At 53.4% G+C, this 17,869-nt stretch overlaps 2 protein-coding genes across 5 annotated transcripts; one reads left to right on the top strand and one right to left on the bottom strand.

The window, feature by feature from the left end:
• The first annotated feature begins 838 nt into the window (after nt 1-838).
• Nucleotides 839-11,971, top strand: TMEM125 (transmembrane protein 125). 3 transcript variants are annotated; one of them, XM_038144204.1, is made up of 3 exons: nt 839-1,110; nt 2,594-2,736; nt 6,529-11,971. In XM_038144204.1, the coding sequence occupies exon 3, from the start codon at nt 6,835-6,837 to the stop codon at nt 7,495-7,497; it is 663 nt and encodes a 220-aa protein (XP_038000132.1). In that variant the 5' UTR covers nt 839-1,110; nt 2,594-2,736; nt 6,529-6,834; the 3' UTR covers nt 7,498-11,971. The 3 variants fall into 3 exon arrangements, with proteins under 3 accessions (XP_038000132.1, XP_038000133.1, XP_038000131.1); XM_038144205.1 differs by lacking the exons at nt 839-1,110; nt 2,594-2,736 and adding an exon at nt 6,260-6,413; XM_038144203.1 differs by lacking the exons at nt 839-1,110; nt 2,594-2,736 and adding an exon at nt 6,260-6,418.
• A 139-nt stretch (nt 11,972-12,110) lies between these two features.
• Nucleotides 12,111-16,859, bottom strand: C8H1orf210 (chromosome 8 C1orf210 homolog). Of its 2 annotated transcripts, none has more exons than XM_038144200.1 (4): nt 16,430-16,859; nt 14,031-14,190; nt 13,245-13,391; nt 12,111-12,906 (listed from the first exon to the last, which is right to left on the bottom strand). In XM_038144200.1, exons 1-4 carry the CDS (start codon nt 16,517-16,519, stop codon nt 12,557-12,559), a joined length of 747 nt encoding a protein of 248 aa, XP_038000128.1. In that variant the 5' UTR covers nt 16,520-16,859; the 3' UTR covers nt 12,111-12,556. The 2 variants fall into 2 exon arrangements, with proteins under 2 accessions (XP_038000128.1, XP_038000127.1); XM_038144199.1 differs by having other exon boundaries at nt 14,031-14,538; nt 16,430-16,853.
• Nucleotides 16,860-17,869: the final 1,010 nt, after the last annotated feature.

Raw genomic sequence — 17,869 nt, 5'->3', positions numbered from 1 at the left:
AGATGTATCAGGTTTTTCTCAGACAAATTCCTGAACCTGTCACATTACTTGGTTTCTATTTGATTAGCATATCCTAAGCTTCCCTTCTCACAGCCTGATAAAAAAGTAGCATGTGACTCAATAACCGAGCCTCCCTTTCCATTAGCCAGGCAAAAGCTGTTGTTCAGTCCCTTTCTCTTCTTCCTGCATTTTCCTGGAGATTTTCCAGCTGCTCAGACTAACGGTAATGATCCCTTCTGCTATCATGAAACCTAGCCAGGAAGGAGGAGACATTGATTAGTCTGGGAATCCCATTCCCCTACTGACTTCAACATTCCTGCTACTCCCTTTTGTTATTCTTCAACTCTTAAATGAATGTTTTTCTGTTTCCCTGATTCCTCTCAAAATAGTTACCCTTTTTTCCCCACCGGATTACCAGGAAATCGGCTCTTCTGCAGCATGGTAAACTCTGCTGGCGCTGCTGTCTCCCAGGAGGGGGTTGTGCAGCTGCCTTTTGGTGGGAAGATGTGACAGTAACATCTTGCCTGACTTGAATGTTTGCCTGAACTTCTGCCACAGAAAGAGGCAGCCCTGATATGACTGGATGGCCCTAACCTACACAGTGAGCAGGAGCTACTTTATTTAATACCAAATACTTGCTGAGTGTGTCAAATGTCCCCTAGCACTGCCCCTTGCTGCCTGGGAGCTGCTCCCCGGCTCTGGCACCCCTTCACCTCCAGCTGGGAGGAAATGAGCCACCTTCCAGGATCGGTGTGTGGCCAGAGGCCAGATCCTGCCCGAGGAGGGAAGGAGGGGTAGCACCTGCACACCGGCGCGGCTCTGGAGCGTCTCCAAGAGCAGCAGCAGGTTTGCTGAGACGCCACCCAGCTGGGGAATGCACCTGCCCGGGCAGGAGGTGAGGGCTGCCGCCGGACCTCGGTGCTGCCGCGGCACCAGGAAGGGGAGCCTCGCCTGGGTCTTGGCAGGCACTCGCAAGAGGAAGGGAAGAGATTTTCCCCGTGGGCTCCCTCGTTAGCTGGATCCAGTGGAAGGAAAGCCAGGAAAAACCATTGCTGCCAGCCTGGAGCAGGGAAGTGCCAGGTTGTCGCATGTGGGCAGCGTCTGCTGCAGGTGAGTGATCCCTTCCTCCCGGGAACTGTGCGGGAAGGAGCTTCAGCAGTGGCTGCTGGCAGGTCTGAGGCTGCTTCAGACTCCCCTTCTTAAGAGACCCTAGTTCTTGCCTCCAATTCATTTCTTCCTTGTGCTGTTGTTTCAGCACGTCAGGCTTGGGAGTTTATTGTTCCCTTGGAACCCCCAGGCCACCCTTGGCAGAGGTGCATCAGGACAGGCTCTGTGAGGTCAGGATAATGGATGCCTGTTGAGCGTACAAAGAGGAAGGGGAACATGACATTTTACAATGGAACATGCCAAAACTGTCTAGATCTGTGTAAAAGGCAGCTGTGCACTGACCCTCTTACAACAAGCCCTCCACCATCCTTAAGGCAAGAACCCCTAGGCTTGGGGAAAGGAAGGGACAATCCACCATCACCCAGGGTTCCCTGGGGCTTCCCAAATGGGGTCTCATGGAAGGAGCACTGCTGGGACAGATGCTCACTTCTGGGAAAGCATTATCCATCTGTCAGGGGAGAGAGGGTGGGCTCTCCCCAGAGATGCAGATCAAACTGCACAGGTTTGCATGGGTCCCGAGCAGCCCAGGAAAGGAGGAGCATTGGGAATTGGTGGTTGGTGTGGCAGGCAAAGGAGTGTGGATCTCGAGCTAGGATTTTGGGCAAGACAGATAGATGCCACATAAAAGCCCCATTAATCCCATTCCTTGCAGGTTCCTCTATTCCCAGTCCTGAGTTCTCAGAGAGGGAACCTTCCCACATGCTCCCAGGTGCACAGACAGGCCTTGAGCACCATGACAGTCGGAGCTTCTGGTCTGTGCACTGACAGTAATTCAGTCATAAAACAAGATACAGGAGCTTCATTCTCTTTGAGCCTATAGGGAGTTAGAACAGAATCAAATATGCTTAAGAAGCATTTCTTTACTGAAAAGGTGGTCAAACACTGGAACACACTTCCTAGAGAATTGATTGGTACCACAAACCTGTCAGTATTGAAGAAGCTTCTGGCCAATGCCCTAAAACACATTCTTGAATTTGGTCAGCCCTGAATTGGTCAGGCAGTTGGACTATTGAAATACAATAGAATAGACAACACAATAGGCTAGAATAGACAAACTAGAATACAATAGACAGAATAGAATGTACTGTCTCAGTTGGAAGGGACATAAAACAATTCAGGGCTGACTCTCCTGGTAAAGAAATGCTCCCTAGAGCATTGGAGGTTGAAAAAATTACATGAAATTATGGGAAAATGTTTATGCCTATTCTGGACTAAAGATTTTTGTGAGGCACAGAATGGTGGCAGGTCCATCCCTAACAGGATGACAGTTAGGCTAGTAGACAGTTCAGGCAAAGAAGCAAATAAGCTGTGATGGACTGGGAAAACAGAGGGCTGAGATGGCTTGGATTTGCTTGAGATTGTGAAGCTCTGTTGGCTCTCATCCACGCTGCTCAGGTAAATAATTTTATGTATTGTTATCTTATAGGAAGTCTTGTTGGACTCTCCCAGTCTCCATGATGCTTACGAAGTCCACATAAAAGCTGCATAAAACCCTTCCAAGGCTGGAAGTACAAGGAAGTACTGCAGGAGCCTGTCTCATCCCCAGACTGCCCCTCCTAAACCCTGTGGGTAAGCATTGTTTCGAGGGGTACCCTGGGTTTGAGAAGAGGAGGGAAGTGAGAAATATTTCAAGAGCTGAATTGTATGGGGCTCTGAAATTGAATTGTTAATTAATGTACAGTCCGTGGCCTGTCTACCAGATATCAGCCTGTCAGGCACAAAAAATATATAAGTAAATAAATATATGCATGTGTCATTCTGAGCTGTTCTGCCAGCGTACATCTCCCACACCTGCAGCCAGGAGTGGCCAGGAGCACATTGATGATGACCCTCAATTTCCACTTAAATGTTGTCAGAGTAGGGAAAGAAAAAAACAACCAACACAATGGAAAAGGAAAAACATGAATATTTTTGTTTTCCTGCATTCCTAGTGCTTTCCTGTTCTTCCTCCACAGCTGCCAGCCAGCAACGGGGAAGGACAGCATGTCACTTTTTTCCTGAAATGTGCCTTTTGGACTTAAAGCATTGTGTGGCTAGGCTGGTCCTCTCCTCCTTTTTCTTTTGCACAGTGATGGGAGCACAGAAGGTGCTGGCTTCAGTAGTGAGTAAATGTAGAGATTAATGACCTGTGATCCACACTATCAAACACACCAATCTGATGGGCCAGCTGGCTTATTATGGTCTGTCCTAGACCAGTGAGACCAGGTAGCCCAAAGAACACCAAAAGAAGGGGCAACAGCTTTGGATGGCTGTCCTCCTTCATGGCAGAGCAGGCATTTACATTCCTTCCTTTCTCTCAGTCTGACCTGGGCAAAGTGATGTGCTGCACAGTGCCAAGAAAGCAGATCAGCAAAGTGGCTGTGAGATCGGGGTTCATCCCTTCTTCAAGGAGCATGCTGGGTGACAGGCCAGGAGAGGGCTGCTTTGGTTTAACATATAAAGAGTTTTCTGAAGAGGGTGGGAGGCAATGCACCCAGCCTGAGGAATGAGAAACTGCAGCTAGATTTAAGGAGGAATGTTTTCATGGTGAGGGTGATTTAACTCTGGAATGATCCCTGAGGGGCTATAGATCCTCCATCCTCGGCATGTAAATGAATGGGGCCCTGACCTGCTCAGTCTGACTTTTAGGTGAACTCTGCTTTAAGCAGGTGACTTCACAAGGTCCCATCCCACCTTAATTATTCTGTGATTCTAGGAGTAAAAATACTGCTATTAGCAGCACAAGCCCTCAGGGTCTAGAGAAGCAAGTGTGGATGGTTTTAGAGCAAAAGATTATATTCCCAGAACATTTTCAAACAGACATAAGGAAGCATGAAAGCACATTTCAGTGGAAGCCTTTGCCTCTCCAAATAATTTGTTTAATATAGGTTAATGTAACACTGGGAAACTCTCCAAATAATCTGCTTCATAGAGGTTAATATAACACTGGGAAATACATGCTTGTAAAGGTGATGCCTAATTTTGTTCCTCGGCCAGATGCTCCTATGGTTTTATTTTGCTCCCTTGTCCTTCTCTTGAGCAAATAAAAAACTAAAATGGTTAAATTTTAAAAAGTAACATGAGAATGCAGTGCTGTAACTTGATTTTTTTATCACATTTTCCCTCATTGTGGTTCACGCTGTTGTGGTTTCCTTGTTTACTGTTTGACTCGTGTAACTTGGGTCAAGCAGCAGAAGGACACAGACTTTGCACTTCTCCAAGCTTTATGTTCTCGTGGTCTGAAATCTCAATCTAATCTACAAACTTGCTACCTACTAGACTCACCCATTCACTGGTAAGGAGGAGATAAGGCACCTCTGTGCTTGGAGAAGGACGGGCAAGAGAGAGCAATGTTTAGCACCGAGCTGATTTGCATCGGCTAAGGAAACAACTCCAGACTCAATGTCTCCGTGCCTCTCTACTTTAGTAGTGCCCCGTGACATCCTCACCTCCCTGGGGACTTGTGTCCTGGGCACACACAAGGTATCAGCTGTCTCACGCAAACTCAAAGTGCATCCAGCAGGCACAAACCAGCACGCTCAGCCGCAGCTCTTTCCTCTCTCTAACTGGTGCTTTCTGACGGCTCTGGCTCCAGCCAGGAGCTGTGGGTGTCCCACGGGCCTCGCAGCAGGGGTGCCCCCGCGTGTCCCGGGTTTCTGTGCCGCAGCCATGGCTGCGCCAGCCGCAGCCGCTGCGCGGGGCAGCCCCGGGCGGCTCCGGGCCCCGTGTGTCCCGGACACGTGCTGCCGCTGGCTGCGGGCCCGGAGCGGGACGAAGTGACCTCACGTCCATCACAGCCGGGAGTGACTCAGGAGGAGCTTGGCCTGACACTGTCAGGCGGTGTCTGGTTCGGGCACTCCCCGCACAATTGTCCTCCCTCTCCCCCCGGCCCGTGTTGGCTGGGCCCCGACAGAGGGGGTTCGAGGTGTTTGCAGGCAGCAAAGGCATTGCCGTAAGGGATGCGGTCTGTGGAGAACAGAGACAGGGAGAGCGACGGGAGGAAAGATCCCTGGTGTGTGCAGAGCTGCCGCGTGTGGAGGTCATAAATTGTCCCTGCCTGTGTGTAATGAGCCCTGCGCCCCAGTGCCGAGCAGAGCAGGGTACAGAGTGTGTCTGACGTGGGCTGATGGGCTCCTGAGAGCCACTTCTAGCAGGCAGGGTGGCTGTCCCCCCACCCAGAAGTGACACAACTCTGACACAAGGGACCTGAGTCAGTTCCTGTCCCTGCCATGGGCTCCTGCAGGACTCAGAGCAGTGCATGTGTGTGCCTGTGGTGGTCAAGGGTGCATTATCCTGTCTAGGAGGTGACCAGAGAGGCTGTTGAGAGGCTGTTCTTGGGTCTCCAGGGCTTGCCCCGTGTCTCCCAGGCTCAGCCATTCCTGACATGCTCCCGTGCTGTCCTCTCCAGCACCTCTCCATGGTTTGGGTACTAGCTATTCTAGAGGGTCCCTGTGGTGCTGTGGGACCAGCCGGAGCATTCACATGCCAGGGAGGAACGGTATGTGAGAGAAATGGAAGTGGTTTCCACTCTTGGTCTAAAACTGTACCCAAAGTATTAAGGGGGGGGCCAGGATAGCGGGGACACAAGCCTGGGAACCACGAGTGGTGGGCTGAGACAAGGTGCTGTGCTCAGGGGAGCCCAGCTAAGCACAGCACCTCGTAGGCAATGCTGCCCTTCCTCTGCTCCCCTCCAGTGGCAAAGTGCTTCACAGAGCAGTAGCAAGGAGAGCAAAATCGCAGGGTGCCAGGCCACAGCTAAGGGCTCTTCCCAGGGAAGTGCTGAGATCATTAGACATGTAGCTACCATATTTCTGTAGGGAACTTCTGAGGGAAATCCACTGGCAGTGCAGGGATGGGGACAGGGCCGAGAACATGTAGCTATGGCAGATCTCACTCTTCCAGCCACTGGAGTGGAAGGGTTAAACCCTGGTCCTGACCCCCACCTCCCCTTCTGGGCAGCAGAGCCAGTTGGTGACAAGAGGCTGATGCTGATGAGGGAGCATGTGAAGCTGGAGCTGTGAATGGGGCTTTATCCCAGGAGGGACCTGCCTCTGCTCCGTCCCTGCCCTGCTGCCAGCACCAGCTGCAGGCAGAGTCCTTCAGGCAGAAACGTGCCAGCAGTCTCTGAGCAGGGCACGCGGCACTGGGGAGGCAGGACACTCGCCCTTGGGGCACGCAGGGGTTCCCCTGCAACACATGGAGGTCTCCGGCAAAGACGTGTGGCTGATCTGTTCTCCAGCACACAGGGCTTCTGTGAAGGAAGCACAGTAAGGTCTGCAGGCCAGCCTGGAGCAACCCAGGCCCCGGGTTTGGCACAGGATTATTTGGTACAGGGGCACAGAGTCTCTGTTTAATGATACCTTCTCTTCTTGACTTTTTCAGATGAAAGACACAGGAAAGGAAGGAGACAGCCTTGGCTGTTCCCCTGTGGTGCTGCTCCAGGAATGCTCCATCATGTTTCACAGCCCTGCCTCAGTGGTGGGCTCAACCCCAGCACATGGACCATAGCTCTCCAGGCGGCACCACTGCAAAAGGAAATTCCATCAGGATCCAAAGAATGAGACTGAGACATCACTGCTGGACAAATGCAGCTGCCTTCACCACTGCTGCTGCACTGACCCTCCATTTGCTGTAAGGGTCCAAATTCATCTGTGCCACCTCTGTGCCCTCTTCACCCAGCTGCCCACCATGCCAGAGCTGGCAGAGCTGAGCAGCCCTCGCACCCCTGCGGATGCAGACCACATCCAGAGGAATATCTTGGAAGAGCATGTGGAGCTCTGGTGGTTCCAGGACCCGAAGAAGTCCATCCTGTGCTATGGGATGGCCGTGGTGCTGATCCTGGCCTGCGGGATCGGGGGCATCATCCTGCTGTACAGCACCAGCAGCCGGTCTGGAGAGTGGCGGCTCGCCGTGGGCACCACACTCTGCCTCCTGGCCTTGCTCGTGCTGCTGAAGCAGCTGCTGAGCTCTGCAATCCAGGACATGAACTGCATCCGCAGCCGGGATCAGATCGAGCTCCTGAAAAGCGGAGGCTTCTCAGACTGCCTGGTGCTGCTGCTGAGCGCCCTGGTGCTGCTGGTCTGCGGGGTGGTGCTCACCATCCTCTCCACCACCACCATGCAGCTCAGCCCCGCGCGGCCTCTGGCCAGCATGTTCACCAGCGGGGTCATCCTCCTGACTGCTGGCAGTGCCATCCTCCTCTGCCTGCTGCTATACCTGCTGTGCACCTCGTGCCGCCGGGCGGCTCCTCGGAGCCTGGAGACCGGCGAGATCCGCGTCTTCACCATCTCCGGCCGCCTCGCTGGAAACAGGCGGCTGCCCCCCACCTCCAGCATGGCCAACCTGATCTGACCCAGGACACCTCTGTGTGAACCTTAGTGGATACAACCTCTCAGTGATGGCCTTTCCCCAAGGAAAGGCGAGAGCTGCAGTGTGCCCTGTGTTTCTGTTGGAGATGACTGGCATTTGCTTTGCCCCAGGCTGGTGGCACAGCACAGACTCGGGGCGCCTGGATGGGCTCTGACCTGGCTGGCATTTTATCTCCACACAGCCTCCTGTGTCAGCTGCTGCTTGCCTGGCTGTGACCATGTTACAGAGTGAAGGTGAGCCTATCCTGTACCCCTGGGAACCCCAGTACTTGCTTGGTTCCTGCAGTAACTGTCATACGCTCTCCTGGCAGGAGAGGCTGCAATTGCAGGTGGTATAAAACCAACCTGTGCTCTGTGCAGAGCCTCCAGCTCCTGAGTGAGGTAGAGCCTCTAGTAGCTGGTGAATGGCAGGAGATGTTTTGCATGTGAGCAGGCACGAGAGAGCCTGGTGGGAGGTTGCAGGGGCTGCTCCCAAAAAATCATCAGTGTCTGTGGGAGTGAGTGTGGGATTTGCATAGGACTGTGTGTGTCAGAGCCACAGCATGGCTGGACCTCACATGAAATGCTGTTTGTGTTTGCAATGCCAGGATCTGTTCCAGTGTTACATGTCTGCAGCCCACCATCACCTGTGGTTTATCAAAGGGGAGATCAAGCAGTGTTGGTGTCAAGGCCCTGATGGGTTATCTGTGCTGGACTGAGTGTTGGGGCTCTGTTATCATGCCAGGATGCTCCAGCTACAAACAGCAAGGTGCAGTCGCTGGGGGATGGTGATAGGATGCCCAAATCCTAGGGCTGAGGCTGCCCTCTGCAAAAGCTGTGTGAGGGGAGAGTGCTGTGCCCTCCCACAGGAGTTTCCCATGCAGAGGCACCTCTGCTGCCAGGAGCCCTGCAGCTCATCCCAGTCCCTGCTTGTTTCCATGCTGTTTCTGTCTCCCAACTGCTGAAGCTGCTCCAGGACAGAAAAGTTCCTCTACTGTCACTTGGGCCTTACCTGGAGCTTTTTTGGTGTTTCATCTCTACAAGGTGTCTTGTTTTATCATCATGGTGCCTCTACCAGAGGCAGACTAACAATTCATCCCAGGAACTTTTCCTGGGACTTAAGTCTAATTTACCTGACAAAATTCTCATTTTCCTCATAGACTCACTAACCATTTCACTGCCCTTTCCATAGACATAGATCCCAACCTCCTGCTGAAGTTGCTCCTGCATGACCTCTTCCTCTTAGCCAGTTGGTCAGAGCATGGTGCTAACACCACCAAGGTCACAGGTTTGAACCCCATGTGGGCTATTCTCTGAGGAGTTGGACTCTGTGATCCTTCTGGCCCCCTTCCAGCTCAGACTGTTTTGTGATTCTTCATCTTATGTGCTCCCATCTTTCCTTCACCTGAGTTGCTCTGCCCCAGATGTTAGTTTTGCTCATTATTTGCCAAGTGTCCTCTGCAATGGAACAAGACTGAGCTATTGTTTTTTTGGTAGCAAATTCATGTGGAAGAGGATGGTAGCTGATTCCCTTGCTAACAGCACAAATCACTTTCCATGTTACACCTGGTGGTAGTGTCGGAGCTCACCATCAGCTGGTCAGTGAGGGCTTCACCCCTTCACAGCTCCAGACCAACCATTCCCAATGCAGTGAGATCTCATGAAACCACATATGTATTCACCTGCTCTTGCCCTGCTCCTGCTGACTTTCCTCTGCCTGAAGCCTTGGATTGTTTTCCTCAATGTAAAGGTATATAATTCGAGCTTTTCTCTCTGTATCTCTGATATTTCTACATTTTCCTCTGCCACTTTCACATCATCTGTAGATTTTATTAAACTGCTGTTTCCTATTCTTTCTGCATCTCCTCCCTTAATCTGCCCAGGAGCTTAGAAGGTGGTGGTGAGCTCAGATCCTCCTTTGCTAAATCTCTTCAAAGCTGAGCTGTTCTTCCCCTCTGGGCTGTTTGGCCTCAGGTCCACCAGGGACCCCTGTGCTTACACAGGAGGGGACAGGCCAGAGCTGAATGGTCTTGCATCACCATCACCATCACCATCACCATTGCTGCTGCTCTGCAGGTCTGTGTCAGTGCATGTGCAGTTATGCTGGCTGCACCCCCTCTGCCGGCACCAGTGGTCCAGCAGTGACTGCCAGCTCCACCAGCCTGCACGTGCTGACAGGCCACAGCTGCCTGCACACCAGCTGTTTTGCACATCTGGGCATTTCTGTGAAGAGGCGTGACTGTGCCCAGCTCGCAGCTCCGTGCTGCCTGCATGTCAATGTGAATCCTGTCCCCTCCACAGCCCTTCAAAACATGCCCCAAGTGCCTGTGACTTGTGCCAGAGAAGGTGATTGACTGTGGGCCACGACAGCAACCCAAGGAGATAATGGCTAAGAACAGGCTGTGCCTGAAGATGGTGGCTGGGTGTCCAGCTGCCCAGAGAGACAGCCTGTACTGCCCAATCACTGACTCCCCTCTGCAGCACAGGTGCTGGTTTGTTTCTTGGTTCCTGTGTTGTGTGTGGACATACATAATAAAGTGTTAAAGAAGTTGATGTTGAAGGCTGATACTTGAATGCAGGCCTCTCTGCGGAGCAAAGGTGTCAGGGCTGGCCTCAGCCCAGGGCAGTAATCACAACAGCCCAGGGTCCCTCGTGTGGCTGTGGTTTTGGAGCACCAGCTACTGGTGTCAATGCCGCTACAGCCCCAAAAATGCATGTACTTCTTTCATGATACACTATTCCCACCTCCAGATCCATATTAATCTCTCTCTGCTTAAGAACCCAGATGTATCCAGATCCCCTTAACGCTGCTCTGGGAACCTGAGACCTCACTATGCCCCTGAAAGATGCTCGCATGGAGCACACAAAGCCTCCTGAATGTGTAGTGCTGGCTAGCTTGTTTACAGAGAAGCTGTTTCACCCTGTGGCAGGGCTGAGCCTCACACCTGGAACCAGTCTGCCTGCATACCTGCTCCTGCTCCAGCCAGCCTCAGCCAGGCCCTCATGGCAGCTTCCTGGGTGAACCCCTGGAGAAGGATCCTCCTTTTCATGCTCTGACCCCTTGTATTCCCAGCTCTGCATGCCAGATGTATTTCCCCCCAAACATGAGTTGCCAGGTTCCTGTCTACTTGCGCTGCAGCTGCCTGAGGGCAGAAAATGCGCACACACACACACACACAGATGCATACACACAAGAAAATCTGCCATGTCTGCTTGGCTAAAAAATAAACAGGTGGACTTATGAGCAGGGTCAAGGTAGACAAGCCATCCAACCACTAAGTGCTGAGGGACTGGTGAGTAAGATCCTGGACAAATAAGCCTGGGCACTTGTATTTTAACTTCTTTTAAGACATCACCGAGACTAAAAAGAAAAGACTGCATCTAGCATGAATTCATGTGAGACTGAAAAGCATGTTGAAAAGCCCAGAAAATACCCTACAAATGATAACTGAAATGCTCTTTCCCAGCCTTCAGATTTAAATCTCTTAGCCAAAAGATATTAGAAACTTCCAAAAATACAGTGTATAGTGTATTTTCATAGGTAGCTGATGAGCCCAGAAGGCAAATTATGAGACAGTAACTGAAAAAGTAAAGTTCACTTTATAAATATGGCATTTAAGAGCAAAAGCTGGCTGACCACTGAAAGAAGCCAGCAGGTTTTCCTCCTGCTCAAGGCTTCAAGTGGCACATTTGCTCTCTAGCCTGTCTCATCCATCCAATGCCTGACCCATTTTTCCCCTTTGGTTTGCATTCTCTGAGGTGTATTATTTACCCCTTTTATACATTGAATGTTTTAATGAGTGGAGAAATAGAAAGGCAGTTAGCAGTGAAATAGAGATTTGAAGGAGGTGGGAGAATTAGCTGTGTGGCAGACCTTTGAGAAATGCTGTCCTGTGTTATCTCATGCTCTGGAGCATGACGAAGAGATTCCTGAGCTATCAGGGATGGTAATGACTGGGCTGTGCCCTGGGAAATCTTCCCAATTGGGTGGTACCAGCCTTATGAATCACTTACTAAAGGTGAATGCCACTGCTGCTCCCTGCTTTTAACTCCAGAGCAACCCATGAAGGCACGACCAACTCCAGCAGAAATAACTTGCAGTTACCCGTCTCTCATGTGCTGTTCATCATACCACAAAGATGACAGGAATGTAAAAATTATTGCATTCGTACAACTCCACTGTTGAAGAGACACATGGAACTCTGTAATGGGTGCTGGGGGAGAGGGTCACCTTGCCCCAGCGCATGGGCCTGGCACTGCAACTGGCAGCACTGACGAGTTTGCTCAGTTCTGCAGAGCTGACAGGGGAAAGGTGTCTTTTAGCTTGTCTTCCTGGAGAGGAAAGAGAGAAAAGAAAGAAGGGCCGTAGCTGGAGAGACATGCACAGAAACCCTGTGATGGTGCACCAGGGCTGCCTGCACCACAGCAGGTGAAATATTTGTATGGACAAGAGGACTCATTGTGCCACAGATGTGGTCTCTCATCGCCACAGTTAGAGCAATGTATTTATGGTCCTTGAAAGCACATGCAAAAAAAGCTGCACCCCAGCTGTGGGGCTGGGGGTCTCCTCCCAGCACTGCCACTGGGAGAGTCCCACCAAATCACTGCAGGCAGAGGCAGGGCTAAATCATGCTTTAATCACACCTCAGAGTGACAATGCATTGAGGGACAGAGCAGGGCTGGATCTGGCGCCATGGGGCAATGGGGCCAGTGCCCAAGACAAGGGCAGCACCAGGGCAGGCTCCTCTTCCCACTTCACCTGTCTTCCTGGGCACGATAGGCACCACCTCCTTCATCCTCAGCATCCGAGCAAGGCTGGGAAAGCAGCATCTGGATTGGTGTCCCTGTGACATGCAGCCTACTGGTGTCATGCTGGGACACTCAGACCGGCTGCCTTCAGCCTCCATCATTATTCCTAGCCCATCCCTCTCTCCCCTCCTCTCTGCTCCCTTCCTCCTGCCCCAAACATGTGGGGCACAAAGCCAAGGCAGGTAGGAAAGGGATGGAGCTAGGGAGACAGCAAGAGGCCATAGCAGCGGTGGCTGAGCTGTAAGCTTGCAAGCTCAGATGGAGCGATGCAACTCCCGCTCCTCTTTTGTTGGCAGCTGCTCACTGGGCTGGATGTAGTTGTCCTCAATGAAGCCATCATCATCCTCAGCTTGCAGGTCAGCAGCATCAGTTATGGAATGGCTCCCACAGGAGCCCCTGTCCCAGCTGCTGCTATCCTCCATGGGGCTGCCTCCGATGGAGCTGATTTCAGGCAGCGGCCGGTGGCGGTAGCTGGCGAAGTTCTTGTGGACAAGCTTGCACTTGGCAGCCAGTGCAATCAGGATGGAGATGCCAATCGCTGTCACTAGGAATCCCACCAGGTATGGCCAGCTCCTTCCCCCTTTCCTGGCAGGCAGTGCAGTGGCTGTGACACAGGAAACATAGTCAGCCTGTGGCACACCCAGGGGGTGTGAACACTGGGGGAAAAACTGCCTGACAGCTGGCTGGTACTGCTGCGCATCACTTGGAGTCTGTGCTACATGTGGCTTTGTGGCACCTGTTAACTTTCCTGTCACAAAGCCAGCAAACACCTCCAGGAGTTGGCCACCCTCCCACCAAGACACTGCACCAGCGTGGCCCAGCAGCCTGAGCCTCTGGGACCGTGGGGCAGAGCAGGGGGTCTCCACCTGCAGCCCCATCCAGTATGACGGAGGACAGCAAGGTGCTAGACCTTATGGACACCTCTGAATCTGCACAACTTACTGTTGTTCTCAGTCACTGTGATCTGATGTGTTGTGGTGAGCTCACGAGGAAACCGCTGCTTAATCTGGCAGCCCAGGTCTTGAGAATCCAGAGCTGCGATCTCCTGGCCCCTCAGCCCTGGGGGGGACATGCAGGTCACCTGCACAGCTGGGAGAAAAATGGCCTAAGATGGGATGGGGGTCTGCACCCATCCCCTCTCCAGTTTAGAGAAGATGATCCCCGCTTGCTCCTGGCTGATGGGCTGCATTGCAAGGTGCTCCTGGCTCTGCCTCACACGGACCCTCAGCATATTATAGGAAACAACCAAAGGGAAAATCCCCTGACCAAGGAACTGTGTGCGACTCCGATTAGCAACTCCTTTAAACTGGATACAGACAAATTCATGGATACCCACAGAAACCCCACTGCTCTTACTCGGAGATGAGTTCAGATGGTTGAAGCCTGACCTGGCTCCAGAGAGAGAGCTGCCAACTCCTCAACAATGAAAATGTGGTCACTCCACAAAGACACATAAAGATGGATTTAGAGGCCAAAGTCTACAAGCAACCCATTTCCCAGAAGAGTAGCCAAATTATCCTGCTGACATTCTTAGAAATCCTTGGTATCCTGCATAACTGCAAGCAAGGAACAGACACATCACCTTTCGGTTTGCTGTCCCTCAACAGTGTAGGACAGAGAGCCATCTCAGATCCTGCCCAGGGGTTGGAGCAAATGGATCAAGCAAGACTCCTACACTCAGGTTCTGCCTGTCGGACACACTGCCTGCCACCCATCCCCTCCACTCACCTCGCCTGCGCCGCAGCCACTGCTGCAGAGGGTGCGCGCTGCAGTCGCAGACCCAGGGGTTCCCTTCCAGACGGACCTGCGGGACTGTCTCCATCAGCTGCAGGCTCCAAATGTCCACAGAGACCAGCACGTTGTGCTGCAGGTCCAGGTGGAAAAGAGCCTTCAGCGGCAAAAGGAAAGGGACATCAAGCTCTTGCAAGCTGTTGTTTCTTAGAAGCAAGGTGTGCAAGTTTCCCAGGCCCTTGAAAGCGTCCATGTGGATGTAGGTGATGCTGCAGCTGCTCAGGTCCAGCAGACGCAGCGCCCCGAGGTTGGAGAAGACTGCTGGGCTCAGCGTGAGCTTGGCATTGCTGGAGAGGTTGAGAGAGTGCAGGGAAGGGAAATGCTTCAACAGAGTCCTGTGATGGGGCATGACCAAGGAGTTGAAGGAGAGGTCCAAACTGGTGATGTTTCTTGGAAGGGAACTTGGAGCATGCTGAAGGTTCTTCCCACTGCAGTTGGCCCACCCCTGGGAAAAAAGCTACTGTTTGAGATGGGCTGTCCATGATGGGGAGTGTCCCCACAGAGAGACTGCTCAAAGGTTCAAATGTCTTAATTACCCTTGCAGAGTTTAAAAAAGCAAAGACACACACACATTTAAAAAAAGTCATGAGCTGCCAGATTGGAGTGGGCCTAGATAAATGGAGAAAGATGAGCAGGACTGAGATGAGCCCAGGACTGAGAGCAGCTGACTGAAACAGTAAAGGAGGAGAATGCAGGGCTGGAGGAAAAACCCAAATGGATGAGTGCAAAGGCAGCAGGTTGTCACCTCCCTGTCCTTCCATACAGGGCAGTTGTCATACAGGGTCAGTTTGCAGAGGGCCTTCCTTTTCCTCTCCTGGATCCCCACCTCCAGCCCCCTGGGAGCCCCTATGTGACACAGGAGCATCCTCCCAGCTGGAGCAGGGAAGCAGGCGAGCCTTGCCTGTGACAAGGGCAGGCAGGAAGCTGACCAGGCTGCAGAGCGATAGGCACCTGTACCAGCCACCCGTGCCAGAAGCAGCTCCCTGGAGCCTGTGCAGGACAGTGCACTAATGCTCCCATCTAAGCCACATTCCTGAGGATACACAGCAGGTAGCTGTGGCTTACTGCTGGCTGGCTGTGTCAGTATTAGGAAATAAAACAGGCCAAGGACCATTCACTGTCCCAAAAGACCAGCAGAGCAGGATGGAAGGATCAGTCAACCCACATGGAGTGATTTATTTTTTTTACAAGTAAAACAGTGTGCCCCAACTCAAATAGCTCTGGGGAGCAGCCCGCAGCATGGGTTACTCTTGCCTGGCTTTTAGGGAGTGGGTCAAGTGTCCAAACTGAAGCTGCCAGAGAGCAGGTCAGCAATTTAAGTTTGGTTGGGCAGGCACAAGCTCCTGCTAAGTGCTGCGTTTGGACCTTGCAAGCAGAGATGCTGTGCTTTCAGTTTACTGTGGTCCATAGTCCTGGGTTTCTGTGTTGGCTACATTCCAGCTAGCTGGGCTTTCCATTTCCTTCACCTCTCCTTTCATCCTCCTCTCCACTTAAATCTCCTATCAGACCCTGCTGTTCCTGCTTGGTAGAGGAACAGATATGCCCTTAAAAACCTCAGGCACTGAGGACTGGGTTATAACTGGGCCAAGCCACAGGGGCACCACATGGGCCCTGTTTCCAGCTCAAACACAGCTGGGCTCAGGGAGGCTTTGGAAAACAGTGCAAACCTTTGGGTGGAATAACTGAGAGCTGAGTGGAAAGGTCAGTGGCCCATGACAGCCACTTTCCTTCATTCTCTCAGCTCCTGCCTGATGCAGCCAGGCTGCTGGCTGCAGTGCTTGTCCCAGTGGCTTAGTAGTGTTTCTTGCTCCTTGCCGGGTGCTCAGCAATCCTGGCCCCACATTTGCCAATCACCCTGGCTCCAGTCACTGCATCACCATGCATTGGGAAGGGAGTGATGGGTTGGGACCTCCTCAGGGATGTGTCTCATGGCTGCTTGCCATGTACCCTTTATGGGAAACTGTGTTACACCTGCAGCCAAGAGACCCCCACAGTCAGAAATGCCATGACTCAGACAATGCTTTCCCAGGCTGTGCTCTGGTGAAAAGGCTGGACAACATGACACGTTCAGCCCAAGGCTGGGAGCAGGACAGCCAGGCTTTGGGCACGGGCAAACCACCCCTGTGGCTAGTGGCCACTGGCACAGCACATCTCCCAATTAACTCTGCTGCCTCCCGTGGGTTTTCACCACTCGTCTTCTCTTGAGCTGTGCAGAGCAGGAGCTGCCTGCCAGGCCCTGCTGCCCCGTGGCACCCCAGCTGTGCTGGCAGGACCAGGAGCGGGGCCCTGCCCACCCCCAGCTGCTGCCCGCGCCGCAGCCCCCACGGCCCCCCTACCTGGCGGTCAAGGCTGCAGGGGTGTCCCATCACCACTGACCAGACGCAGAGGAGGCTACAGACCCAGCAGAGTAGGCAGGTAGGAGCCATTTGGCTCCAGGAAACTTCCGGCCAGAAAAACAAGTCTCGGGGAAAGCTGGGAAGCCGGCAGAGCCGGCCCTGCCGGGTGAGGTGTGGCCGCGGCCGCCCGGCTCAGGGCCGCCACCGGGTCCCCACACGCCGGCCCCGCAGACAGCAGCGCCCGGGACCCGGCCTGGCTGCAGCCCCGGCCCCGCTGCGCCCCGGCCCCGCTCCTGCCGAGCTGGTGAAAGGTGGCGGTGCCAGTTACACATTAACAGCCGCGCCCCATCACCTCCCAGCCGTGTGGCCGCCCGTGATCGGTGACCAGGACTGCCTGCTGCGCTGTGGGGCGTCGTGGAGGCTGCCGGGCTGGCTGCGGACCCTGGAAGGGCAGGGGGGCTTCCAGAGGGAGGAGGGGGCACCTCTGTGGCCTCTGCCCTGAGATGCCGCACTGGAGGAGAGCAGCCTGAGCCTGGTCCAGGTGTTGGTCCACGCGCCTGGGACCGGGCACACAGCCAGCCCCGGCCGGGAAGCTGGGGCTGAGGCAGCAAGAAGGTATCCTACAGGAAAATAAAGGTCTTGCTGGAATTCCAGCAGAAAGGTGTTTAAAGCATGCAGCAAATTGGCAGGTCTCTAGACCCAGCAGAAACAGCTCAGTGAACAGCAGCTGTTCATGAAGGTCCCAGAGGATGGAAGTGCCCCACCACCTTCGGCAACCCCCATGCAGACCTGCCGCTTAACAGTAGCTCTCCCTTCCAATCCTGCCGTGGAGTCAGTGAAAGTCTGAGAAATCATGTCAAAGGAGCATCTCATGGGTGCTTGCTGGCACGCCAGACCTGCTCCTGTGCCCATGGGTGATGGGGCAGGTGAGTGGGCAAGGCTGGCAGAGCCACATGCCAGGCAGGGAAAAAACTGGCTGCACCTGCTCCTGGCTTTGCCTCTGAAGCAAGAGGGAGCCCCAAGCTCTCTTCCCTGCTCCCCATTCCCTGGTCCCATGCCTGCTCAACGACAGGAAGCTGATTGCCAGCAAGAGCACTTTGGAACTGTCGGCAGCTGGGACAGGACGGCTCCTCCTCCCCCAGCTGCCAAAGGGCCCCTCCACAGCCGCACGTCCCACCCTTTCCTCAGGGAAAGGGCTCCCCAGCAGCCTGTCCTTCATCCCGTGGGCATGTGCTGGATGCCAACGCAGCAGGCAGCTCCAGCTTCCCAGCTGCCCAGGTGGGCTGGGGATGCTCAAATACCCTGCTTGCAGGATATTCCTATGCCTGGTGGGATCAGTCCTTAGCCCAGTCTTGCAGGGCCTCCCCAGGACCCGCTGAGCACATGAAAAAAAAACAAGCATCCAGAGAAGCAGGGCTAGAAAGTGCTGCTGAGGCACCC

This window comes from Motacilla alba, chromosome 8 (assembly GCF_015832195.1).
Source record: "Motacilla alba alba isolate MOTALB_02 chromosome 8, Motacilla_alba_V1.0_pri, whole genome shotgun sequence".
NCBI lineage: Eukaryota > Metazoa > Chordata > Aves > Passeriformes > Motacillidae > Motacilla > Motacilla alba.
The sequence above is the reverse complement of the archived record's forward strand: the minus strand, read 5'-3'. Positions and strand labels throughout refer to the sequence as shown.